The sequence below is a fragment of the Aureobasidium pullulans genome, assembly GCF_000721785.1.
Source record: "Aureobasidium pullulans EXF-150 unplaced genomic scaffold scaffold_8, whole genome shotgun sequence".
Lineage (NCBI taxonomy): Eukaryota > Fungi > Ascomycota > Dothideomycetes > Dothideales > Saccotheciaceae > Aureobasidium > Aureobasidium pullulans.
The window spans coordinates 130,599-149,753 of NW_021941028.1; the positions used below are offsets into that span (position 1 = coordinate 130,599).

The 19,155-nt window shown below is 50.3% G+C and overlaps 10 protein-coding genes across 10 annotated transcripts; 4 read left to right on the forward strand and 6 right to left on the reverse strand.

The window, feature by feature from the left end:
* Positions 1 to 197: 197 nt before the first annotated feature.
* Positions 198 to 1,549, reverse strand: M438DRAFT_364761 (DnaJ-domain-containing protein; the record flags this gene model as incomplete). Its single annotated transcript, XM_029907752.1, has 2 exons — positions 198 to 662; positions 716 to 1,549. 2 exons carry the CDS (start codon positions 1,547 to 1,549, stop codon positions 369 to 371), a joined length of 1,128 nt encoding a protein of 375 aa, XP_029760927.1. The 3' UTR covers positions 198 to 368.
* An 86-nt stretch (positions 1,550 to 1,635) lies between these two features.
* On the reverse strand, positions 1,636 to 3,456 carry M438DRAFT_344989 (rai1 protein). Its single transcript, XM_029905345.1, has 8 exons — positions 3,359 to 3,456; positions 3,027 to 3,302; positions 2,912 to 2,971; positions 2,845 to 2,852; positions 2,680 to 2,783; positions 2,459 to 2,629; positions 2,269 to 2,410; positions 1,636 to 2,216 (listed from the first exon to the last, which is right to left on the reverse strand). The coding sequence occupies exons 1-8, from the start codon at positions 3,425 to 3,427 to the stop codon at positions 1,868 to 1,870; spliced, it is 1,179 nt and encodes a 392-aa protein (XP_029760928.1). The 5' UTR covers positions 3,428 to 3,456; the 3' UTR covers positions 1,636 to 1,867.
* Positions 3,457 to 4,244: 788 nt separating this feature from the next.
* On the reverse strand, positions 4,245 to 5,264 carry M438DRAFT_334599 (uncharacterized protein; the record flags this gene model as incomplete). Its single annotated transcript, XM_029903728.1, has 1 exon — positions 4,245 to 5,264. The coding sequence occupies one exon, from the start codon at positions 5,262 to 5,264 to the stop codon at positions 4,245 to 4,247; it is 1,020 nt and encodes a 339-aa protein (XP_029760929.1).
* Positions 5,265 to 5,763: 499 nt separating this feature from the next.
* M438DRAFT_272554 (uncharacterized protein) lies at positions 5,764 to 6,285 on the reverse strand (the record flags this gene model as incomplete). Its single annotated transcript, XM_029900573.1, has 1 exon — positions 5,764 to 6,285. One exon carries the CDS (start codon positions 6,283 to 6,285, stop codon positions 5,764 to 5,766), a length of 522 nt encoding a protein of 173 aa, XP_029760930.1.
* A 205-nt stretch (positions 6,286 to 6,490) lies between these two features.
* Positions 6,491 to 9,094, forward strand: M438DRAFT_317553 (uncharacterized protein). Its single transcript, XM_029902747.1, has 2 exons — positions 6,491 to 6,958; positions 7,015 to 9,094. The coding sequence occupies exons 1-2, from the start codon at positions 6,899 to 6,901 to the stop codon at positions 8,653 to 8,655; spliced, it is 1,701 nt and encodes a 566-aa protein (XP_029760931.1). The 5' UTR covers positions 6,491 to 6,898; the 3' UTR covers positions 8,656 to 9,094.
* Positions 9,095 to 9,243: 149 nt separating this feature from the next.
* On the forward strand, positions 9,244 to 10,120 carry M438DRAFT_344993 (40S ribosomal protein S12). The gene is made up of 3 exons (XM_029905346.1): positions 9,244 to 9,307; positions 9,421 to 9,745; positions 9,808 to 10,120. The coding sequence occupies exons 1-3, from the start codon at positions 9,305 to 9,307 to the stop codon at positions 9,930 to 9,932; spliced, it is 453 nt and encodes a 150-aa protein (XP_029760932.1). The 5' UTR covers positions 9,244 to 9,304; the 3' UTR covers positions 9,933 to 10,120.
* On the reverse strand, positions 9,978 to 12,258 carry M438DRAFT_317557 (uncharacterized protein). Its single transcript, XM_029902748.1, has 2 exons — positions 11,928 to 12,258; positions 9,978 to 11,873 (listed from the first exon to the last, which is right to left on the reverse strand). The coding sequence occupies exons 1-2, from the start codon at positions 11,965 to 11,967 to the stop codon at positions 10,360 to 10,362; spliced, it is 1,554 nt and encodes a 517-aa protein (XP_029760933.1). The 5' UTR covers positions 11,968 to 12,258; the 3' UTR covers positions 9,978 to 10,359.
* Positions 12,259 to 12,648: 390 nt separating this feature from the next.
* Positions 12,649 to 14,257, forward strand: M438DRAFT_272889 (MFS general substrate transporter; the record flags this gene model as incomplete). Its single annotated transcript, XM_029900588.1, has 2 exons — positions 12,649 to 13,350; positions 13,406 to 14,257. 2 exons carry the CDS (start codon positions 12,649 to 12,651, stop codon positions 14,255 to 14,257), a joined length of 1,554 nt encoding a protein of 517 aa, XP_029760934.1.
* Positions 14,258 to 14,853: 596 nt separating this feature from the next.
* On the forward strand, positions 14,854 to 18,480 carry M438DRAFT_272527 (heavy metal translocatin; the record flags this gene model as incomplete). Its single annotated transcript, XM_029900571.1, has 2 exons — positions 14,854 to 15,289; positions 15,338 to 18,480. 2 exons carry the CDS (start codon positions 14,854 to 14,856, stop codon positions 18,478 to 18,480), a joined length of 3,579 nt encoding a protein of 1,192 aa, XP_029760935.1.
* Positions 18,481 to 18,537: 57 nt separating this feature from the next.
* Positions 18,538 to 19,101, reverse strand: M438DRAFT_256241 (uncharacterized protein; the record flags this gene model as incomplete). The annotated part of the gene is made up of 1 exon (XM_029899717.1): positions 18,538 to 19,101. A coding segment is annotated over one exon (564 nt), but the record flags the coding sequence as incomplete, so codon positions are not given.
* Positions 19,102 to 19,155: the final 54 nt, after the last annotated feature.

The window sequence follows — 19,155 nt, forward strand, 5'->3', positions numbered from 1 at the left end:
TGGAAGAATGCAAGATGCTTTACAGAATCGCGTTGTCCAATGAGAATAATTGACTCGACTGTTCAATGGCGAGTCACTGTTAATCGAGAATGATTATACCTTTTCGTGGACTGCTTTGACAAGGTCGGTGGTCGGGATTGTTGAGTCCAAGTTAGAGATAACAGGTGGATAGCATATCTTTGCACATTTGATGGATTGCTTGCATAAAGTTTCATTAATTCATCTAATAAACAGGCCCTCTCCGAGGCCCTCATCATCGCCAAATGCCTCGCTCCAATTAAAAACGCTCGTTCGAGAAAAGAAGAAAGGTACAGAAGAATAGAAAGAGTTCAAGAACGCCATCGCTAGTTTTTCTCCAATCGCTCTGCTCACAAAACATCCTTGAGCTGGTTCTTTTGTGCGGGTGTCAAACTGGCAGGGAACTGGATCTTGACACCAACGACGAAATCGCCTCTTTCGTCTGGCTTCTTACTCTTGGGCATACCCAGGTTGGGGTAGCGATCTTTGTATGTTGGTGGTGTAGGGCCGCCAGAGCTGACACCAATTTGCTTGCCATCGATGGTCTTGACAGTTCTGGACCAGCCAGTGAGTGCCTCTTTCAAAGTGATCTCGACGTTGTGGACGAGGTCGTCGCCTTCGCGCTTGTATAGGGGGTGCTCTTTCTGTAAAAGAGATCAGTATTGTTTTCAGAGACATGGATTTGGGAATTGCTTACCTCTTCTACAACGAAATGCAAGTCTTGGACGCCTCCCTCGACCTGATCTCCGACTCCTGCAAACTTGATCTTGCTGCCGGGCTTGAGACCCTTCTTAATCGGAACCTCAAGGATGCGATCTTGTACCGACTGCTTGCCAGTGCGCTCGTCGAATGTCTTTCTCTTGATCTTCATCTTCTTGGTGCAGCCGGCGAACAGATCTTCGAGGGTGACTGGTAAGGGCTTCTCGACCACTGTGACTTCGGGTGTTTGCTGGCGTCTGGGCATGCCGCCATTCATACTAGGACGTGCTCGAGCACCTGCACCAGGGCGTCCACCAAAACCACCAGGCATGCCACCAGTAAAGGATGAGAAGAAGTCGTCATCGTCTCCCATGCCACCGCCCATACCTCCACCACCAGCACCATTCCTGAGAAATTCGGAGAAGATGCTTTCGGGGTTGCTGAAGGAGAAGCCACCAGGCATGCCACCACCTCCTCCAGTGGAGAAGTGGAACTTTGCACCACCAGGACCTCCAGCTCCTCCAGGGAAGCCTCCGAAGCCTCCAGGCATACCACCGAAGCCTCCAGCGCCGCCAGCATCCTCTGGTGGAGGGGCACCACCTCTTAGAAGGAACTCGAGACCGAATTGGTCATAGGTCTTGCGTTTGTCGGCATCGGAGAGGATTTCGTAGGCTTGTGAGACTTCTTTGAACTTTTCAGACGCTTGCGGGTTGTCTTGGTTCTTGTCGGGGTGGTACTTCAAGGCGGCTTTGCGATAAGCCTTTTTGATCTCTTCGGGTGTCGCAGTTGGCGCAATGCCTAGCGAATCGTATAGCTTTGTCTCGGCGACCATTGTTGGTGTTTGAAATGTGCGAAGAAGTGTGATGAATTAGTGTAGTAGTGTGTGAACAATTGAGTGTGTCTTGCACGAGTAGGGGATAAAGCAAACTTCCATTCTTTGATTGTTTCCGGTTGCTAGGTATGAAGGGCTTCAATCGTGTGACATCAGGTGCACGTCCGGGGAAACTTCTCGAATGCTCTCTCCTTCTTCACATGCCGATGCGACCCCACACTCTGCCATCACCTTCCACAGCCTGAAATGAACATCGAAATCTTGCTTTCACAGCCAAGTCATGTTATACAAGTACAAGATAGCAATATTATTGTTAGCTCACGCCGGTCCACGGCTGTTCAACGCAGCAGCGATTTCTCCCGCAAGGAGACTGTTCCGGTGGTCAATGAAGTTCTGCGTGAGAATGTTCCCTGTACCCTTCTCCTCGACCTTGAACACTTCAATAGCTGCACTCTTCGCTTCTCTTCGGATTCTCCATACTCCGTCGCCGACGATGGTCTGCTTGAGGAAGTCAAGGAATTGACCTGTGAAGTTGATGCAGATATTGCCATTCCATTTGTAAGTGCCTTGCTGCTGGATTCTGGATGGGATCTGCTGCGTGCTTATTTCGTCAATGTTCAACAATCGTCCGTCGCGTGAGCGGAAACCGATCACGATTGTTGGTACGCTACAGCTGGTCAATTCCGTGTAGTTTCCGATCGATTCTGGAGAAGACATACTTCAGTAGGAAGGACTGAGCCCAGAATTTGAGGAGCTTTTTGTCCAAGACCCAACGATCACGTTCGTGCTCCGGCTGCTTTGATGTCTTGAGTTCGACCCATCTGGCTGGTGCCTGAGGATCATCAGGCTTGTAGCCCAGTACTATATCATGTTAGCTCTGCACGAGAAGGAAGGCAGGATGCTCCTTACCTCCATCAACTTCTCCTCCGATGACCATTGAAGCGCCACCAATCTCTGTTCTGCAGATACTGCAATATTGAGCATAGTTATCGACGACTTCATCTTCACGTCCTTCGATCTCTTCTCTTGTCGTTTCTCCCCATGGCTTGTTTAGAAGCGACAATGTCTCAAATTTGTAGCCTGTCCATCAGGTCATCATCAGTCCAACCGAAGAACAGGACAAAACTTACCCCAGTACATGGCCATGTCTTGCGGAGGACCTCGATTTCGAGAGAAGCGGGCCTTTTGTGCTTCTTTTGATGCGGCTTTGTATGCGTGGTTCTCTTCGATATATCTGGTACACGGAGTGATTAGTCTCAGCTGTGCTGTTGGTGTCTTGTGGTGATATTGCCTACATTGTGCCCTTCATAGCGTGTTAGCCGAGTCATTCGTCAGTTTTCGCGAGGTAGAAGATATGCGCACTTGGAAGCATGTTGCGTTCATCTCGAATCCGTCTTCCAATTCATAAGGTGCTGTCAAGATCTGTATCCATGGTTAGTACGTGCTCTGGCACAAGAGATCTGCATGTGAGACACACTCTTGTCATCATGCCTCTCCACGTGACGAGATCTACTTCAGTCTTCCTGCCACTGCGCTTCTCAGCCTCGACAAGAGTATCCAGTAGACCGTCTAGATGCTCATCGCCGCTGTCGTCCCGCTGCCGAAACGAATCATATCCTTTCGACAGGTCAACTGGAAATCTGCTGTCTTGATGACCAGGGACATTGAAAAATGGCGGATAGTAGTATCTCAAAGACTCATTGTCAAGAGGCTTGAGTTTGTGATCGTTGTCGTATGAGAAGAAAGCGATTTCCTAATTGATTCCTCATCAACTTCCGTCTTTCTGTGTCATTTTCGCGTGATACACACAGTAGGTTTCTTGATCCTGGTATTGGCTCCAGCAAACTGCTGTACAGGCTCAACTAGAAATTGCTGCATGGTTTTGATTCTCAAAGACCATCGTTTCATGAGGAAGTTGAAGATGCTTTGATCGAGGACGCGGAGCAACGCGCGCTTTATGCTATCTGACTAGACCCAATTTGGACAGATTATGCAGCACATGTATAATTATGTTAGCCACCCAGGCAACTCCAACACCCTTTCTGCAAGGACCAAGTTCTAGCAGTACGTTATAGAGAGACATGACAACAGCTTATGCAATCGAAAGCATGTCGTAGGCATACCTGGAATAGTCACGATATAGGAATGACTCCACTGATCGCCACAGTGTTCAACTACTCTGGTGCTTTCACGAGGAGCTTGATTGTGGTAAAAATCTCTTGAAAGGTACAAGATTTGATTCATTATCTTGACGGGAAATGAGGAAACTTTCGGAAGTAACATAACATGCATCAAAGTTCCGACAAAGCGAACGTACTCGTCCGACCACAGTCCAAGAATGAGTCTCCCTTTACATCATCAGACCTCCATGACTGAAGATCAAATGTGAGTCCATACTGATTCTTTCTCTGCTCTGTTGCGGGACAACCAATCCTTTGCTGCCCTCCGCAGTTACACTGGGCAGGACTCTCTGAGCTTCGATCGTAGGAAGATGTGTATGTACGATTGTTGGTCGATGTTGTGGACCCGGCCTGTGCATCACTCTTCCACCCACTATACGACCCTGAGCAGTGCTTGTTGCCCCTAAACGTTCCAAAGGCGTACTGAAAACGGTCCTTGTCAATTGTCGGATCGAAGCAGTTCTGCAATAAACATCAGTCAACTACTTCTCATGTTAGCACTCAGTTGGGGAAGCTTACTTCTTTAGCGTGCGGGATGAGAATTTGCGAAAAAGTCCGCTGCTTTCTACTCGACTCGCATTACGATCTGAAGGGGTCGGATCTTGATTAAGATCCTCGGAAGATGAACTGAAGCGGCTGCCCATACGTGAAGCATTGTTTGGCCTAGCAGCAGACATGAGTGGCACTGAAGGATTGTTCGTCCTCTCTACTCGAGCCGTGTCCGGTCCAGTGTACTTTAGGAACTGCGCCAACGAGCTCAAGTCTGATCTTTCTGCCTGTGCTGTACGAGGTACCATGGGTCTTCGTGGAACGGGTCTTCGAGGAATCAAGGGGGGAGTAGGCGTCCTGAGACTTGAAACTAGCTCCAGAATCTGTCTGTCGGGGGCCATCATTATAGACGAAACGTTCCTTGAGTACGAGCTCGAAGCACTGCTCAAAGAAGTTGCTGAGCAATCCGTAGTTGACCTTGAGACCCTCTTGTAGTAAAATTCAGGCAAGTCGTTCAGAACAGTAGTGCCAAATGTTGATGGTGCAGGCAGTCTGTTCAGCAGTCGATAACCGTATCGTCCCTTCTGCTTGAGCGTCCATTCGTACGCGGCGATTTCTTCGTTCTCCACGACCAAGAGATGTGATAAGGTGAAATCAAGCCCAAGGCATCGATAATCGCGGTTCCAATCGGTCTGTCGGAGAACGCAAGCGCATAGCTTGAAGCTGATCTGCGCCTGTTCGTAGTCGGTCAGCTCGAACCGTACCAAACCAAGGAAGAAGTGGGCAAGTGGGGCTGTGAATGGATGTAACGGAAGGACTTTTCGGAAAGCTTTCTCAGCGCGTTGGTAATCCGCCAGGAGTGTGTATGTTATGCCAATGTTGAGCAGCAATATCGCCTTGATCTGACGGTTTGGAGCCTCGCTCTCTAACAACTCAAACTGTCTCGCGGCCCATTCCAAGTCATAGGCAACTTTGACAAGGAAAGACGCGTGATTCCATACATCTCGGACTTTTGTGTGCTGAGGGCTCGAGGGAGATTGCTGCATGAGTGGAATCTCCATCACGGATAGTATCAAGCAGATTCTTGTCAATGTTGAATGAATCACTGGGATTGTTTGAAGGATATGTCTGAGTCCGCCAAAGAAACCAGCGAGTCGATACCGACTTTATACAATTGACAGATCATGAGCATCTCGTGATGTTTGTCGACGTGGTATATTACCTGCGTGCACTTGACATGTGTTTTCATTGCCTTACTTTGACGCTGGCTTGAATTGACAGATTCTTGGAGAAGTCGTGTCATACAGTAGAGCGCTGAGATGGCAGGTCTTCAAAAGTTTCGATCGTGATGCAAATCATTGATCCTTGAAGCAGAGTTTGAGCATGCTCCTCGCGGAACCAGCAGGATGCTCAGATGCTGGCTTGATCAAATTCAGGGCTGACAAGGTTTTAAACCTCAATACAGGGGAGCAGACAGCAGACATGTTCTGAGGCCAGTGAGGAAACGATGAGCCCTCTGAAGCCAGATGGATCTGGGATAACTCTTCATGGTGAACCAGAAAGCTCTGCAACGACAACCATTTCGTATGATGCCATACCACAGTCTTCTAGAATAGTGAGGTTGCTGAATCTCGAAGAAGCGAAGACGCCTTCATAATCCTGCCAATCCATTTTCGGGCCAAGCCAGATAAGTTTGGAAAGTCCAGCATGATCATATATGTCAAGATATCGCACGATCAGTTTGGGATCGCGAGGATAGGTAAACATCCAAACCTTGGATCTACCTGCCTGTGTACAGAGGTCCCAGGTGCCGCCAACGAAGAACATATTCTCCTCTGGCAGATATTTGTTGACGTTAGGAGATACCTCCACACCGCAAACGTCGTACGAGTCGTCAAGCATTTCAGACAGCAGACTCTCGAGGAGGCCGGTACCGCTACCGATGCTAAGCACAGAGATGGCTGGGCCATTCGGCAGGAGGTTGGACAGGGTGTGGAGCAGGGGTTGCGAGATGGCCATACAGCAATCCGGATGATGTCTAGGCTCAGCAGAAGAAGCAAAACTCATAGCGGTCATGATGTTGGCAGGGCGATTTATGAATCAAGGCGGAGACTGGCCCTGATGTGGCTGGTGCTGCAGGAAAAAGATGAGACCCTCGGATGTCAAGACGGTGATGGCTGCGCACGTGCCGGGCGGCCTGTCGGTCATTGACCATGACAACAAGAGAACGAGTGTCGCTCAATTTCTTCCAGGAAAGACACATTTTGTGTCTTGACATGTCTTGTCTTCGATACCTGCAGATATTCTTTCGACCTGTGTAACGACCCCTCACGGCGATCTTGTGCATACAGCCGTTTCTGGCGATCACCCCTCGTCCCCTTAATCGCAACGATCCGTTCCTTCCATACCGATCTCCTTGTTTGGAACCGTTTTCTGTCTAAACAAACCGAGTCCAAGAAGTCGTCAGCTGCCAGTCGCTCTTGCCAACTCTACATAATTCCAGGACCATCTCTCAACAGAAGGCGTCGCATCACATAAGACTTAGTTCGGTGGAACAGGTGTTTAGCAGGCGCTGGCTGTACTGCTTCGAAGGTCATGAACGGGCTGGACCTGTTGTGCATTAACCGTTTCTGCGGCCTTTCATAGTAACGACGAAGATAACAACAATCCACCACGCAGCATGGCAACTGCATACCAGCCTACCCCGCGTTGGGAGCAATCGGTTCCCATGGGCCATGAGGTAAGCATACATCGACGCGATATGCGCTTGACCAGTCGACTCACTCTCGCCCACAGAACCTCCCTCTGGCCAACCAGGCTTTATTCGACCCTTCGTATGCATTCGATCCTAGCCAAACTCCTCGCGACTCCTCGAACTACACGCCTCGTCGACCCTCTCAACACGCCGCTACTCTCGATGTCGACACATACCAACTGGATCAGATCAAGCGCGACAGTGGGAGGAGTGTGAGGAAAGGAAGCAGTGCCTCGCGTGGCTCGAGTCCTCAGAAAGCCACGATGTCACACATACGCCGACCCTCGACATCACACAGTCGACCTTCAGCACCAATCGCTATACCTCGCGCCGAATCTGTACCTACCATCGACCCGGACCCAGAAAGATCAGCCTGGATCCACCGCGACAAACTTGCTCGGATAGAAAGTCAGGAAATGGCTGCTGCGGGCTTTGGTATGCCTCGAACAACTCAGCGTCGACAGAGTCGATCTGACAGTCGTTCTGCGAGTCGCTCAGCCAGTCGGAATCCCAACGCACGCGGCCAATCAACTGACCGTCATACAAATCAGCTCGCCTTTACCGAGGATGCTGCCACTCCCAGAGTTCCTAAGTTCGAGGAACAGAGTGGTGAAGGCGCAAACCAGGACCAGGACTCTGATGATTACGAGGAACGACTACAAGAAGAGCCTCGTATGGACCGCAGTATGTACGGTCGAAGCCTTCCAAGGTCGGCCATGTCTCGTATACCGGTTGCAAGGGCCAGTCCTGCACCCGTTTCTCAAAGTGTCGTCGAGCGCGATTCTCCTCTGCCTCGCAGCATGAGTAGTCCTCTTGGAGATAGCGCAAGCAGCAGAACTCGCAGCCGAAGTTTGGGCAATCCCGCCATGATGGCTGAACCCTCGAGTACACGATCTGCGATACCATCTAAGCCTAGGCCGCGCAGCTCCCATATGCAGGACTCGCCCAGTGCCACCGACTCGCCCTCACTAAGTCAGCGTACGACGCAATCATTGACAGCGGTATCGAGGGCGAAGGCGATGAACAAGGCCGCAACAGGTTCTGTGGGTAGAAAGACAGTCCCTCGAACAACTTCGAAGGCCAGGAATCCATCCAATTCTCCCAAAGACAGCCCAGCTAGGAGGCCCACATCTGGATCCACCAGGTCCCGACCAACTTCGATTCATAACCGACCAGAGGGAGAAGCGCCTTGGATCGCAACCATGTACAAACCCGATCCAATGCTACCACCGGATCAGCAAATACTTCCCACTCACGCAAAACGCACAATGCAGGGCGGATCGGATGATGAGAAGGAAAAATCTTTCCCTGTGAACATCGACTCGTTGAGTGACGAAGAATTGGCTAGAATGGGAGCTCTGCCACCCCCTGGCTCGAACAAACAGCCGGATACGACCCCCTCTATCCAGCAAGCCCAAAATCCTACACAGCCACCGTGGCCACTGGCAAGTACCAAAAGCGATGCAAAGAGCCAGACTGGAAGTGCAAGGGCTCCCAACGGCGGGTATACGATTACTCCAAGGATCGCACCTCCAATTGCACCCCCGAAGTCACCCAAACCACAGACAAATCAATCGGAAGCCACTCGTCCAACAAATCCAGCTGTACAAAGAGTACCTGACCTTGACGAGAAAGAAGATGGCAAGAAAAAGAAGAAGCTCGCATGCTGTGTTGTCATGTAGAGTTTAGTCATGCATATACCCAACCACGCGCATATCGTACAGAGGAGCAAGATGAGAATCGCTCCTTTGTTCTAGTTTCTTGTGTTTCTTTTGTGGGATACTGAGAATGTTTCGCTTTCCTACGTTCTTTGCAGTGTTTCTTTCGTTTTTCACCTTTCTCTGTTTCCTAGCGTACTAGCAAGCGAGTGGCGTTCTACTTTCTCTTCGAAGCGTGGCGAGTCTTTTACTGTCGATATCCTGGAAGTCGTCTGTCGCTGCATTCGGCTCCAATCATGCTACTGTTGCAATTCTGCTTTGATCCATACAATCCGTCCTCTTTCAAGATTCATACTTCAGCCACTATGTGTAGCCTCAGTCTCTTCAGTCTGCACACTGAGAATCAGACATCTGTCCAGTCACGTAAATTAGGGACCTGAAAATGAAAATAATTGAGATCCGTAATTAATCTACTGCGTTGTCGTCGCTTCACTCTCAAGTGAATAGGAAAGTCGAACGCGCACGTGATACACAAACTCTTGGCGTCGACGGCAGCCGAGCGCAGGCCGCACCACCGAAAATCAAGAGAAAGTTCGAACAAGACTCTCAATCTCCAAAACACACATATCGACTCTTCGAGGATCACCCGACAGCGTCGTTATATCTTTTCAAAATGGTATGCCTCACCGATTGAAGGAAGCGGAGACGTTATGCTGCCTATACATGCGCGCACACACTCCGTGGACATTCGCAGAGAGACAAAATCCACTAACATGCGCAACCATCTAGTCGGATGTAGAAGAGCCCACCAGCCCCGTCGCCGCCGCCGAGGAGGTCGAAGTTGGCGCCGATGACTCCAACCAGTCTGGCAGCATGTCCGTTCTTGACGCCCTCAAGGGTGTTCTCAAGATCTCCCTCATCCACGACGGTCTCGCCCGCGGTCTCCGTGAGGCTTCCAAGGCCCTCGACCGCCGCCAGGCTCACATGTGTGTCCTGAACGAGGCTTGCGAGGAGGAGGCTTACAAGAAGCTCATCGTCGCCCTCTGCGGAGAGCACAAGATCCCTCTCATCAAGGTCCCTGATGGCAAGCAGCTCGGCGAGTGGGCCGGTCTCTGTAAGTTTCTTCATGCGCCTGTCGCTTCTAGTCAATTATCCTTTCTAACACACTTTCCACAGGCCAGATTGACCGTGAGGGTAACGCCCGCAAGGTCGTCAACTGCTCTTGCGTTGTCGTCAAGGACTGGGGTGAGGAGTCGCAGGAGCGCTCCATCCTCCTCAACTACTTCCAGACCGAGCAGTAAACGCTTCATTGCGCTTTACGCCGCGTCTTCTTACCAACCACCGAGCTCCCCGAACAACAATCATCAATCACGTCAATTTGCTACACTTAAAAGCATAGCGCGGAGGGTCGGGCAAAGGTGTTATTTTCAGTTGGGAATGGCAATGGCATACAAGTTCAAAATGGAATGAGAAAACTCTCCAAAACACACATACATGTACCGTCCCACCGTGCTGCAACGTGAATCAATGTGAAGCACGGATCTGCTCAAATGGTCATGGAGACCTTACCTTGTATAAGGGTTGAGTACCATGATGCTGTACAAAACTCATGTCCGTTCATGTCATGCCATCAAGGTTTTGAAAGCTCGTCACACAGGCACAAGCGCATTCAGTATCATTCAATATTCAATGCAATGAGTTTCATTAAGCCATCTCGTAACAACAACTTCATTTGAACTGCCACGACCCAAGTGTCCCGCGGCTCTTCGCTGCAAGTCTCAACTGTTGGTATGGGCTCGTCTTGGTGTCAAAGTAAAGTCCGTCAATGTTTCCATCACCCCTCCGCAAACTAACATAGTAGAAGCCGCTTATCGTTAAGCCGTGGTTGAAGTCATTATCATCTCCCTCTCCTGTAGTCGTCGAATGCTCGCTATGCCTGTGACAAGGATCTGAATCAGAGTGTATGAAACATCGCTCCTTCCAGCGCATAAAGATCCAGTCCGACATGATTTCTTCCATCTGCGTTCGGCTAAGTATTGCTCGCGCAACATCGTGATCGGATTTCATGTTACTGAAAGGTGGTAGATTTCGCCAATAAGCCGCGTCTGTCAAGGCTGAAGTCTGTGGAAAAGCGATGCCTCCTGAGTCCGGCGAATTGGCGGGCGTGAGAAAGCTGTGGATGTTCATGTCGATAATTTGCCCTTCCAGGTATGTCGTAATGGGAGTGGGCGGTGTTTCGGGAGATGGATGTGTTGTATTCGGAACATCAAATGCCTCCATAACCCCAGCAATAGTCATATTCTGCAGATTGACAGCTTGTATTGTGACCTTCACAGGCCATCGGTCTTGAATCTCTCGAGGTGGCAGCGACAGGTAGGTGAAAGGATTGCCTGAGAAGGACGGAGGGATGGACCTTGAGTAAGGTATTGGAACGTGGCCCAGCCATGGACGGGTAGCATCAGAAGCGGTGGGTGAGCGAAGAGAGGAGCCTTTCCCAGCCGTCGTTGTATGTTGGGTACCTTTGAAGAGAGAGCCAGGGGCTAGCCACGAGGAAGGTTGTGGACAAAGACAGCGTCTAGTGTCGGTTATCAAGTCATCATAGCTTTCAGGGGCGAAGAGGCCATGATCCAAGGCCGAACAAAGAGATTCATCATATGTAGAGCACTCCCGTAAACTATCAAGGTATTTCAAAGCGGACTCGAGTAGAGGAGAAGGCCGTGACGGCGACGTCGAGGGAGTCGAGTCTTGGGCAGGAGTGTCAGCCAGATATGTCCGGCGATATGCACTCCTAGCGTCTTGAGTTTCGTTCGTATCTTCGTTATGCCGCCGGCTTCCACTAGACGAGGGCAGAGTGGTACGGGCATTCTGCATAATGGCAGCGCTTCTCAGGTCATGTCGACGGTATAGAGCACGACGACGTGCGGCAGCTTGTTCAGATTCGTCCTCTCCTTCGTTCGTACGAGTAGGGGCCCAATCATAGAGGCTCTGCTGCTGTACCGGCGGGGTCCCATAGGTCGGCCTCGAGTCTTCGAGCCTGCTGAGCCTAGCAAGCACTCTCTGCAACCTTTGTCTCCTCGTTTCATCTTCGGAAGTGCGATCGGTGGCTTCCGCTTCTCGTCGGCGGTCAAGGCGGTTCAGGTCTCTAAGAAGTTCGCGGTCGCGGGTCGAGTAGGACATGTCTGCTATGTCTTCTTCTGCCGTCGCAGTGTTGTTCCAGACATCAGCGTCTTCTGCGTTGACGTCTGGGTCGTATCAGAAATGGGTCCATCTTCCAAGCCCGCTTTCCCTTCACCTACTTGGTCTATCTCCGGAAGGTGTGTTCGACGGTGGTGGCATTGGCTTTGGAAGCTTGGCCTTCGAGATGATGATGCGCTGCCTCGCTTGCCGTAACGGTATGACGCCCTGTTTCGAGACACCCCTTCGGATTGCGTATCCAAGCACACGAGACTGCCGACTTGCAGAAAACAAAGAGATGGTATCGTACTGCACTCGGCTACGTTCAATCGAATCAATCAAATGCTTCGGAGGCCATCGCCGAGGCTTGACGAATGTGCAACTCGCTCGCTAGGGTGGCACCTTCCTAGCGGCAGTCATCAACCAAGCTCACCATCAATTACCGAACTTGATCCAACTAAGCAGCGACACCCCTCGAAGAAGTCGCTGTCGCATCGCACTGTGACTTTTGGCTTCAGTCTTGTGTCTGGCAATTAATTGTTTACTCTGGCCAGTTTATAAATAGCCAGTTTCTTGAGTCACCATGGGTGCGATACTGTGGGCCCAATTACTTGGTAGTGGTACGCGCCGTCGTATCAGCGTGAAAGGCACTTTCGCGACGACCGACCGACGTCTTCCTCGTCTTTTGTCCTTTTTCTTCCCTTACCTCTGCCTATTCACTCCTTTGTTTGATCTGTGGCTGGACCATGATCGTTTAGACACTCATTTCACTAACCTCCGCCAATCATTGCATCTGCTATCATTTCTTATTCCTTCTCTTCCGACTAGATTCCGTCCTTCAATATGCTTAGATCTCACTGTAGGACACAGTCCGCAATTTCTATTTCTGACATTACTCAGTACGATGAGAAAACAGGTTGGATTATGGAGGAGGGTTACCAGTCATTGAGACAAAGCACCTCGCGACAAAGATTCTTAGTATACATGCTTCTTCTCGCTGAGGCAATAATGTCTGCATCGCTTTCGGCACAGATTCCGCTCCTCGTTACGGCCACCTCGTCTTCATGCTCGGACTACAGCTCGGCTTATCTTCGAAGTCTGCTTGAGTGCGCCTACTTTTTTGGAAGTACGTTCAGTATCTTCTGGGGTTACGCTGCAGATAGAGCTGGACGGAGGATAGTCTCTCTGCTTGGTCTAACCGGAACCCTGGCTTGTTGCCTTTCCATGGGCTTTGCAACAACTCTGCCTGGTTGGGTCGCATTGCGATTCCTGGCGGGATGCATGGGCTCAGCAGTTTTCACTTCTGCTCTTGCGATGCTTGCCGACCTAAGTATGCCTTCCGCGAAGGCTCTGCGAACTTTATCACGATTGCCTCTCATATCCGTGTGCGGTGGTATTGGGCCACTTCTGCAATCAATCGTCAGGCAGCTTGGCGAGTATGCACCAGCTGGGATCTGGTCTCAGTGGCCCGCATTGAATGGTCAGATTGCCTGTGCCAGTTTGATTCTTGTCATATTCTTACTTGAAGTTATCTGCTTGCGAGAGGTCAGTACTACTGGTGTCTTTACACGTATACACATGCTCACAGTGGGGTTTGTAGACTTTGGATCCTCAGGCTGCAGTCAACTCGAACGGCGAAGAAGCGACTCTGCTTGGACACAAATCCGAAGACAATGAAGCCCTGTTGATGGTCTCTGTTGTGGACATTGACGAGCAATCATCAATCATTTCCATGGATGACTTTCTGCAAGCGCCCTCCTTTGTCACGCTCCTGGCATCTTTCTCCATCCTCTCCCTACACTCCTCTACATTCGAGGTGCTGCTGCCTCACCTGGCCGACTCACCCTCCAATGTGGGCGGCATGGATCTTCCTTGTGGCCTCTTGAACACGATCATCACCATCGTCAAGGCAGTCGCCGCTGTCGGTGTCTTCTATGCCTTGCCGAAATTCTCAGCTCAATTGGACATTCTCTCCGTCTATCGCAAAATCTCAATTGCATTTCCTTGCATCTATACGTTAATCCCATTTTTTGCTATGTTAGCAACTATCTCCGGAGCACCGCCAACATCGTGGGGCGTATTCAGTACTTTTGCAGTTTTGGCAAAGGAACTTTTCGCAGAGATAGCACATGTGCTGGCCATATTGCTCGCTTTCTCTGCCAGTCCGAACGCAACGTCTGCTGGAACCAGTATTGGATTGCTCGGACTCTCGAATCTCTTCAAAGCATTGGCAGTCGGTGTCAGCGGATTGAGCTATTTCCTCTCCGATGCATACTCAGTCGTTGCCATAAACGCCACTCTGTGGGCACTACTGGCCGTGTTGGCTTTTGTTGGCACATCTATCAACCTGAAGCTAAGAGAAGCTCCTCTAGTTGGTCAGGATATTCCAGCCGAGTTGTTGCGATGGAGCAGTATGTTTGATGCCGAGTCCGACAGCGAGGCTGAGGTGTAGTTGATGAATTTTTCTTGTGTTGTCGTAGTTTAGATCTGACGAGTACATACTCTACTTTCTTAGTTGTCCAGTAATTTCTTATGTACCACTTGTTCAGTCTCTAGTTTGACTCGAATCGTTTTCGCTTGAAACGAGCCCTTGCAAGGGGTTTGGAACAACCATCTACTCTAGATGCAAGATAGTAACGAGGATCCGGTACATGTCCACTAAGAGCGGTACTTTGGCTTGGCCTCTATAGGCCGCCATGGTACAAACATATAACTCGCCTTGCTTTTTGATAGCTAATCAGGTAGCTGCAATTTCGATGGGTATTAGTGTTATCTCGAACGTTTCGGTCGTCGCGATTGATGTGCATCACCGTGGTGGTGATGATAGTCCGATAGATCCGAGATTCGCCCAAAAGGGAAAGGTTGCGACTTTTTGGCTTGCGCGCTTTGTGCGTTGCCTCCATCGTGGTTGCGCGTTTTGTGCGGGAAACCATAACATGGCAAATATAAAAGTGACTTGACTATTCAAAAAGGTAGGAAGTCCCCTGCTAGAAACAAACGACCATATGTCCCATCTTTGATTTTCTATCATTCCTTCCTTCCACCACCATGGCACAGTCACACACGAACGAAGAGGCGGTCACAACAACAACCACCTTCTTCATATCAAATCTGCACTGCCCTAGTTGTATCACCAGTATCCAGTTCTGCTTGGAAGATTTGGGCATCCAACCGACTTCTATCTCTCATTCAATTATTCACCACTCTGTCACCATCCGCCACTATCCTGAAACATCACCCAACACCATCACCTCTAGCTTAGAACAAGCAGGCTTTGAGGTCTTCAGTGTTGCACAAGCAGATCGGGAACCCACATTCAGACCTTGGCAACCTGAGGATACCGGCATCAATGAAGACTGGGGCCTAGAGCAAGCTGTCCAGCGATGGAAGACTGCATGGAAGGACAAAGATGTCGAGGTGGAGAACAGCAGAAAGAGAAAGAGACATGTGGAGCAATGTGCTCAATGTCTCAAAGAACTTCGAAGTCTTGGTTCTTCGGAAGCTCTGATGGACAAGGCACAGCCGTTCTCAGATGCATCTGATATCGAGAGAGGGGTCTCTATCTCTACAGAAGAGGGAGACGCTGCGAAGGACACCGAAGAGCTTGGTTCTGTAACGACTGCAACACCTGAGCTCTTCCGTGCCACTTTCTCGATCGATGGTATGACATGCAGTGCTTGCGTCACCAATGTCTCTCAGGCCATCTCTCAGCATTCCTTTGCACAGGACATCAATGTCAACCTACTCAGCAATTCCGCTACAGTCACCTTTTCAGGTCGCGACAACGACAAGGTAATCCTTGAGTCGATTGACGATGCTGGATATGACATTTCTTTGAATGAGATTGAGAAGTTGGGTAACAAGCAGAAGCAAAGTCCGGATGAACACACATGGAAAGCAACATTCTCAGTCACTGGTATGACTTGTGCTGCTTGTGTGAGATCTTTGACAGCTGGACTTGAGGAACCAGCATGGATTACAAACGTTCAAGTAAATCTGATCTCCAACAGTGCGACGGTAGCCTTCGAAGGAACCAAAGATAAGGCCAAGGACATCGTGGTAATCATCGAAGAGCTCGGCTTCGACGCCTCGGTCGAGGATTTGCAAGGCGTTGACGCAACGCAGAGTTCGTCCACAGAACGAAATATCGCCCTACGAGTGACAGGCATGTACTGTCATCACTGCCCGCCACGGATACTACAGGCTCTCTCGGACAGATTTGGCAAAGACGTAACAATCGACGAAGAATGCAGTGTAACGAGTCCGCTTCTAAAACTCAGATATCAACCTCAGCCACCAACCTTGACCCTTCGACACATCATCGATACTATCAATGCAGTTGATGACGAAGTCCAAGTTAGCATTTTCAACCCTCCAACACTTGAACAGAGATCAAGAGAGATTCATGCTGCTGAACGCAGGAAGATACTCCTTCGCTTCACCCTCTCCCTCGTTACCGCAGTCCCCACCTTCATAATTGGCATTGTCTACATGACTCTTGTCAATCATGAAAATGGAGGTCGCAGATACCTCATGCAACACATCTGGGCCGGCACAGTCAGCAGAGCAGATTGGGCTCTCTTCATAATGGGCACAGTCATCTACTTCTTTGCCGCTGATATCTTTCACATTCGCAGCCTTCAAGGCATCTATCTCATGTGGAAACCTTCATCCAAAACTCCTCTTAGTCATCGACTGTTGAGATTTGGCAACATGAATATGCTGATTAGTCTTGGAACTTCAATTGCATACTTCGCTTCCATCGCGGCCCTTGCTATCAATGCTACGAGTGCGAAGGCGATGGGCGAGGGTCAAGCTTATTACTTCGACAGCGTGGTTTTCCTGACTTTGTTCCTGCTTGGGGGCAGAGGCTTGGAGGCCTGGAGCAAAGCAAAGACTGGAGACGCTGTTGCTGCTCTGGGGTCTTTGAGGCCTGATACCGCACTCCTCGTCACCCATGTCGTACCTTCTCCCGACACTACGACTTTGGAAAAGACGGCTACAGAACTGCTGGAGGTCGGAGATGTGGTCAGAGTTCTCCACGGCAGTTCTCCGCCCTTTGACGGCACCATTATAGATGGCGAAACCAAATTCGACGAAGCCAGTCTGACTGGAGAGGCAAGGCTTGTCGCCAAACATGCAGGAGACCAGGTCTTCTCGGGCACGATCAACAAAGGCTCACCCATCGACATACGCTTGACCAGCATCTCTGGCACTTCGATGCTAGACCAGATCATCAAAGTGGTTCGCGAAGGACAGACAAAGCGTGCTCCGGTAGAGAGAGTAGCTGATATCATAACCTCACGCTTCGTGCCATTCATAGTTCTCATCGGCATTGCTACCTGGATTATCTGGCTCTCACTCGGTCTTTCTGGGGCCTTGCCAGTCGAATACCTGGATTCAGAGATCGGCGGGTGGCCATTTTGGTCCCTACAGTTTTCCATAGCTGTGTTCGTGGTGGCATGTCCTTGCGGTATTGGTCTTGCTGCTCCCACTGCTCTTTTCGTGGGTGGTGGTCTGGCAGCCAAATATGGTATACTAGTCAAGGGAGGTGGCGAGGCTTTCCAAGAGGCTAGTATGCTTGATTGTGTTGTCTTTGATAAGACCGGCACTTTGACACAAGGCACTGCGCCTGCTGTCACAGATTGCAAGACCTTCGGCAATAATGACGAGAAGATTATGATGATGGCGAAAGCGCTTGAGGAAAACAGTAGTCATCCGGTCGCAAGAGCTGTCGTCGAGCATAGTAAAGCTAAGATTCAAGAGACTGAAGGCACGCAGGCTCTCAATGTTGAGGAGTTGCCTGGCAAGGGTCTCAAAGGCACTTTCGACATCGACTCGGAGACACAGATCACAGCAATCATCGGCAACGAAGCGCTCATGGCAGACTTCGATGTACGAATCGACTTAGAAAGCAAGAAGTTGATTGAGAGCTGGAAACAGCAGGGCAAGTCTATCGCTCTTCTATCAACTTCTTCGTCCTCCTCGAATACAGGCTTCACTCTAGCAGCAGCCTTCGCCATCGCGGATCCTCTACGACCCGAGGCAGCCACAATTGTCAAGTGGCTGCAAGACCAAGGTCTTGAAGTATGGATGGTCTCTGGAGACAACACGACGACTGCGAACAGCGTGGGCGCAGCAGTCGGCATACCGTCCTCCAACATCATGGCTGGAGTTTTGCCTGAGCAAAAAGCAGATAAGATCAAGTATCTGCAGCAGACGCTTGTACCAAGGCATTCTCGAGGTTTAATCGGTTCACGCAAGCAAAGGGCTACTGTGGCCATGTGCGGTGATGGTATCAATGACGCTCCAGCTCTTGCGACGGCAGATTTGAGCATTGCAATCGGATCGGGATCCGATGTGGCTCTGTCGACGGCATCATTCGTCCTGGTAACATCTGACTTGCGTGCTTTGGTCCGACTATTGGAGCTGTCGCGAGTCGTGTTTCGCCGAGTTGTGCTCAACTTTGCTTGGGCGTTGGTGTACAATCTTGTTGCTCTGCCAGTTGCTGCAGGAGCGTTGTATGCGATTACCAGCGGAGGAAAGCACGTCCGACTGGATCCGGTATGGGCGAGTTTGGCCATGGCACTGAGCTCGGTTTCGGTGGTATCCAGCAGTCTCCTGCTGCGCACCAAAATTCCGATCCTCGGATTCAGGCCGTCAAAAGTTATGTAGCATAGCGTAGTTCAAATAGCAATGAACCGTGAATCATCCTCACACAGCAGGAACCCTCCTCTTATGTTCGCGATTCTCCCTCCGTATCCTCGCATCCTCCTTCATGCGTGTTTCAATCTTGACCTCCATCTCCCTCTGATCCATCAACGTCTTGATCTCCTTTTCCACACGTGCATTCTGTTGTTGAGCTTCATATCTCGCGCGCATCCTCTCTTTCGCCAACTCAACATTCTGCTGCATGTGATGTTGCACCGCCATGCCCAACTCTTGCTCTCCAGAGATGTTGTTCGCTTCCACAAACTCCCTAGCCCAAGCTCTTTGCTCTTCACCACTCGGCCCTTCTCCTCCTTCCAACCAACCTCCCGGATGCGTCAATCGTATCCCAGGTACTGGACTCGCGAATATCCGACGGGGATCGTGTACACTGAGCGGTAATTGCTGTAACGTGATGTGCGGTAGATTTCTAGCATCGACATCTCTTTCGCGGATGGACACTCCTTGCTGTGGTTGTTGCGACGAAGTATTCGGGATGATGGTGATGCCGTCGCGAGAGGAGCGGGGTGGGTATTCGAGGATATGGTGTAGTGAGTTTTCGAAATGCGCCGAGTAAGGGATCTGATGGTGATGATGCGCGATCTCGGAATTGGGCCCTCGAGGGCTGATGGAAGACATTTT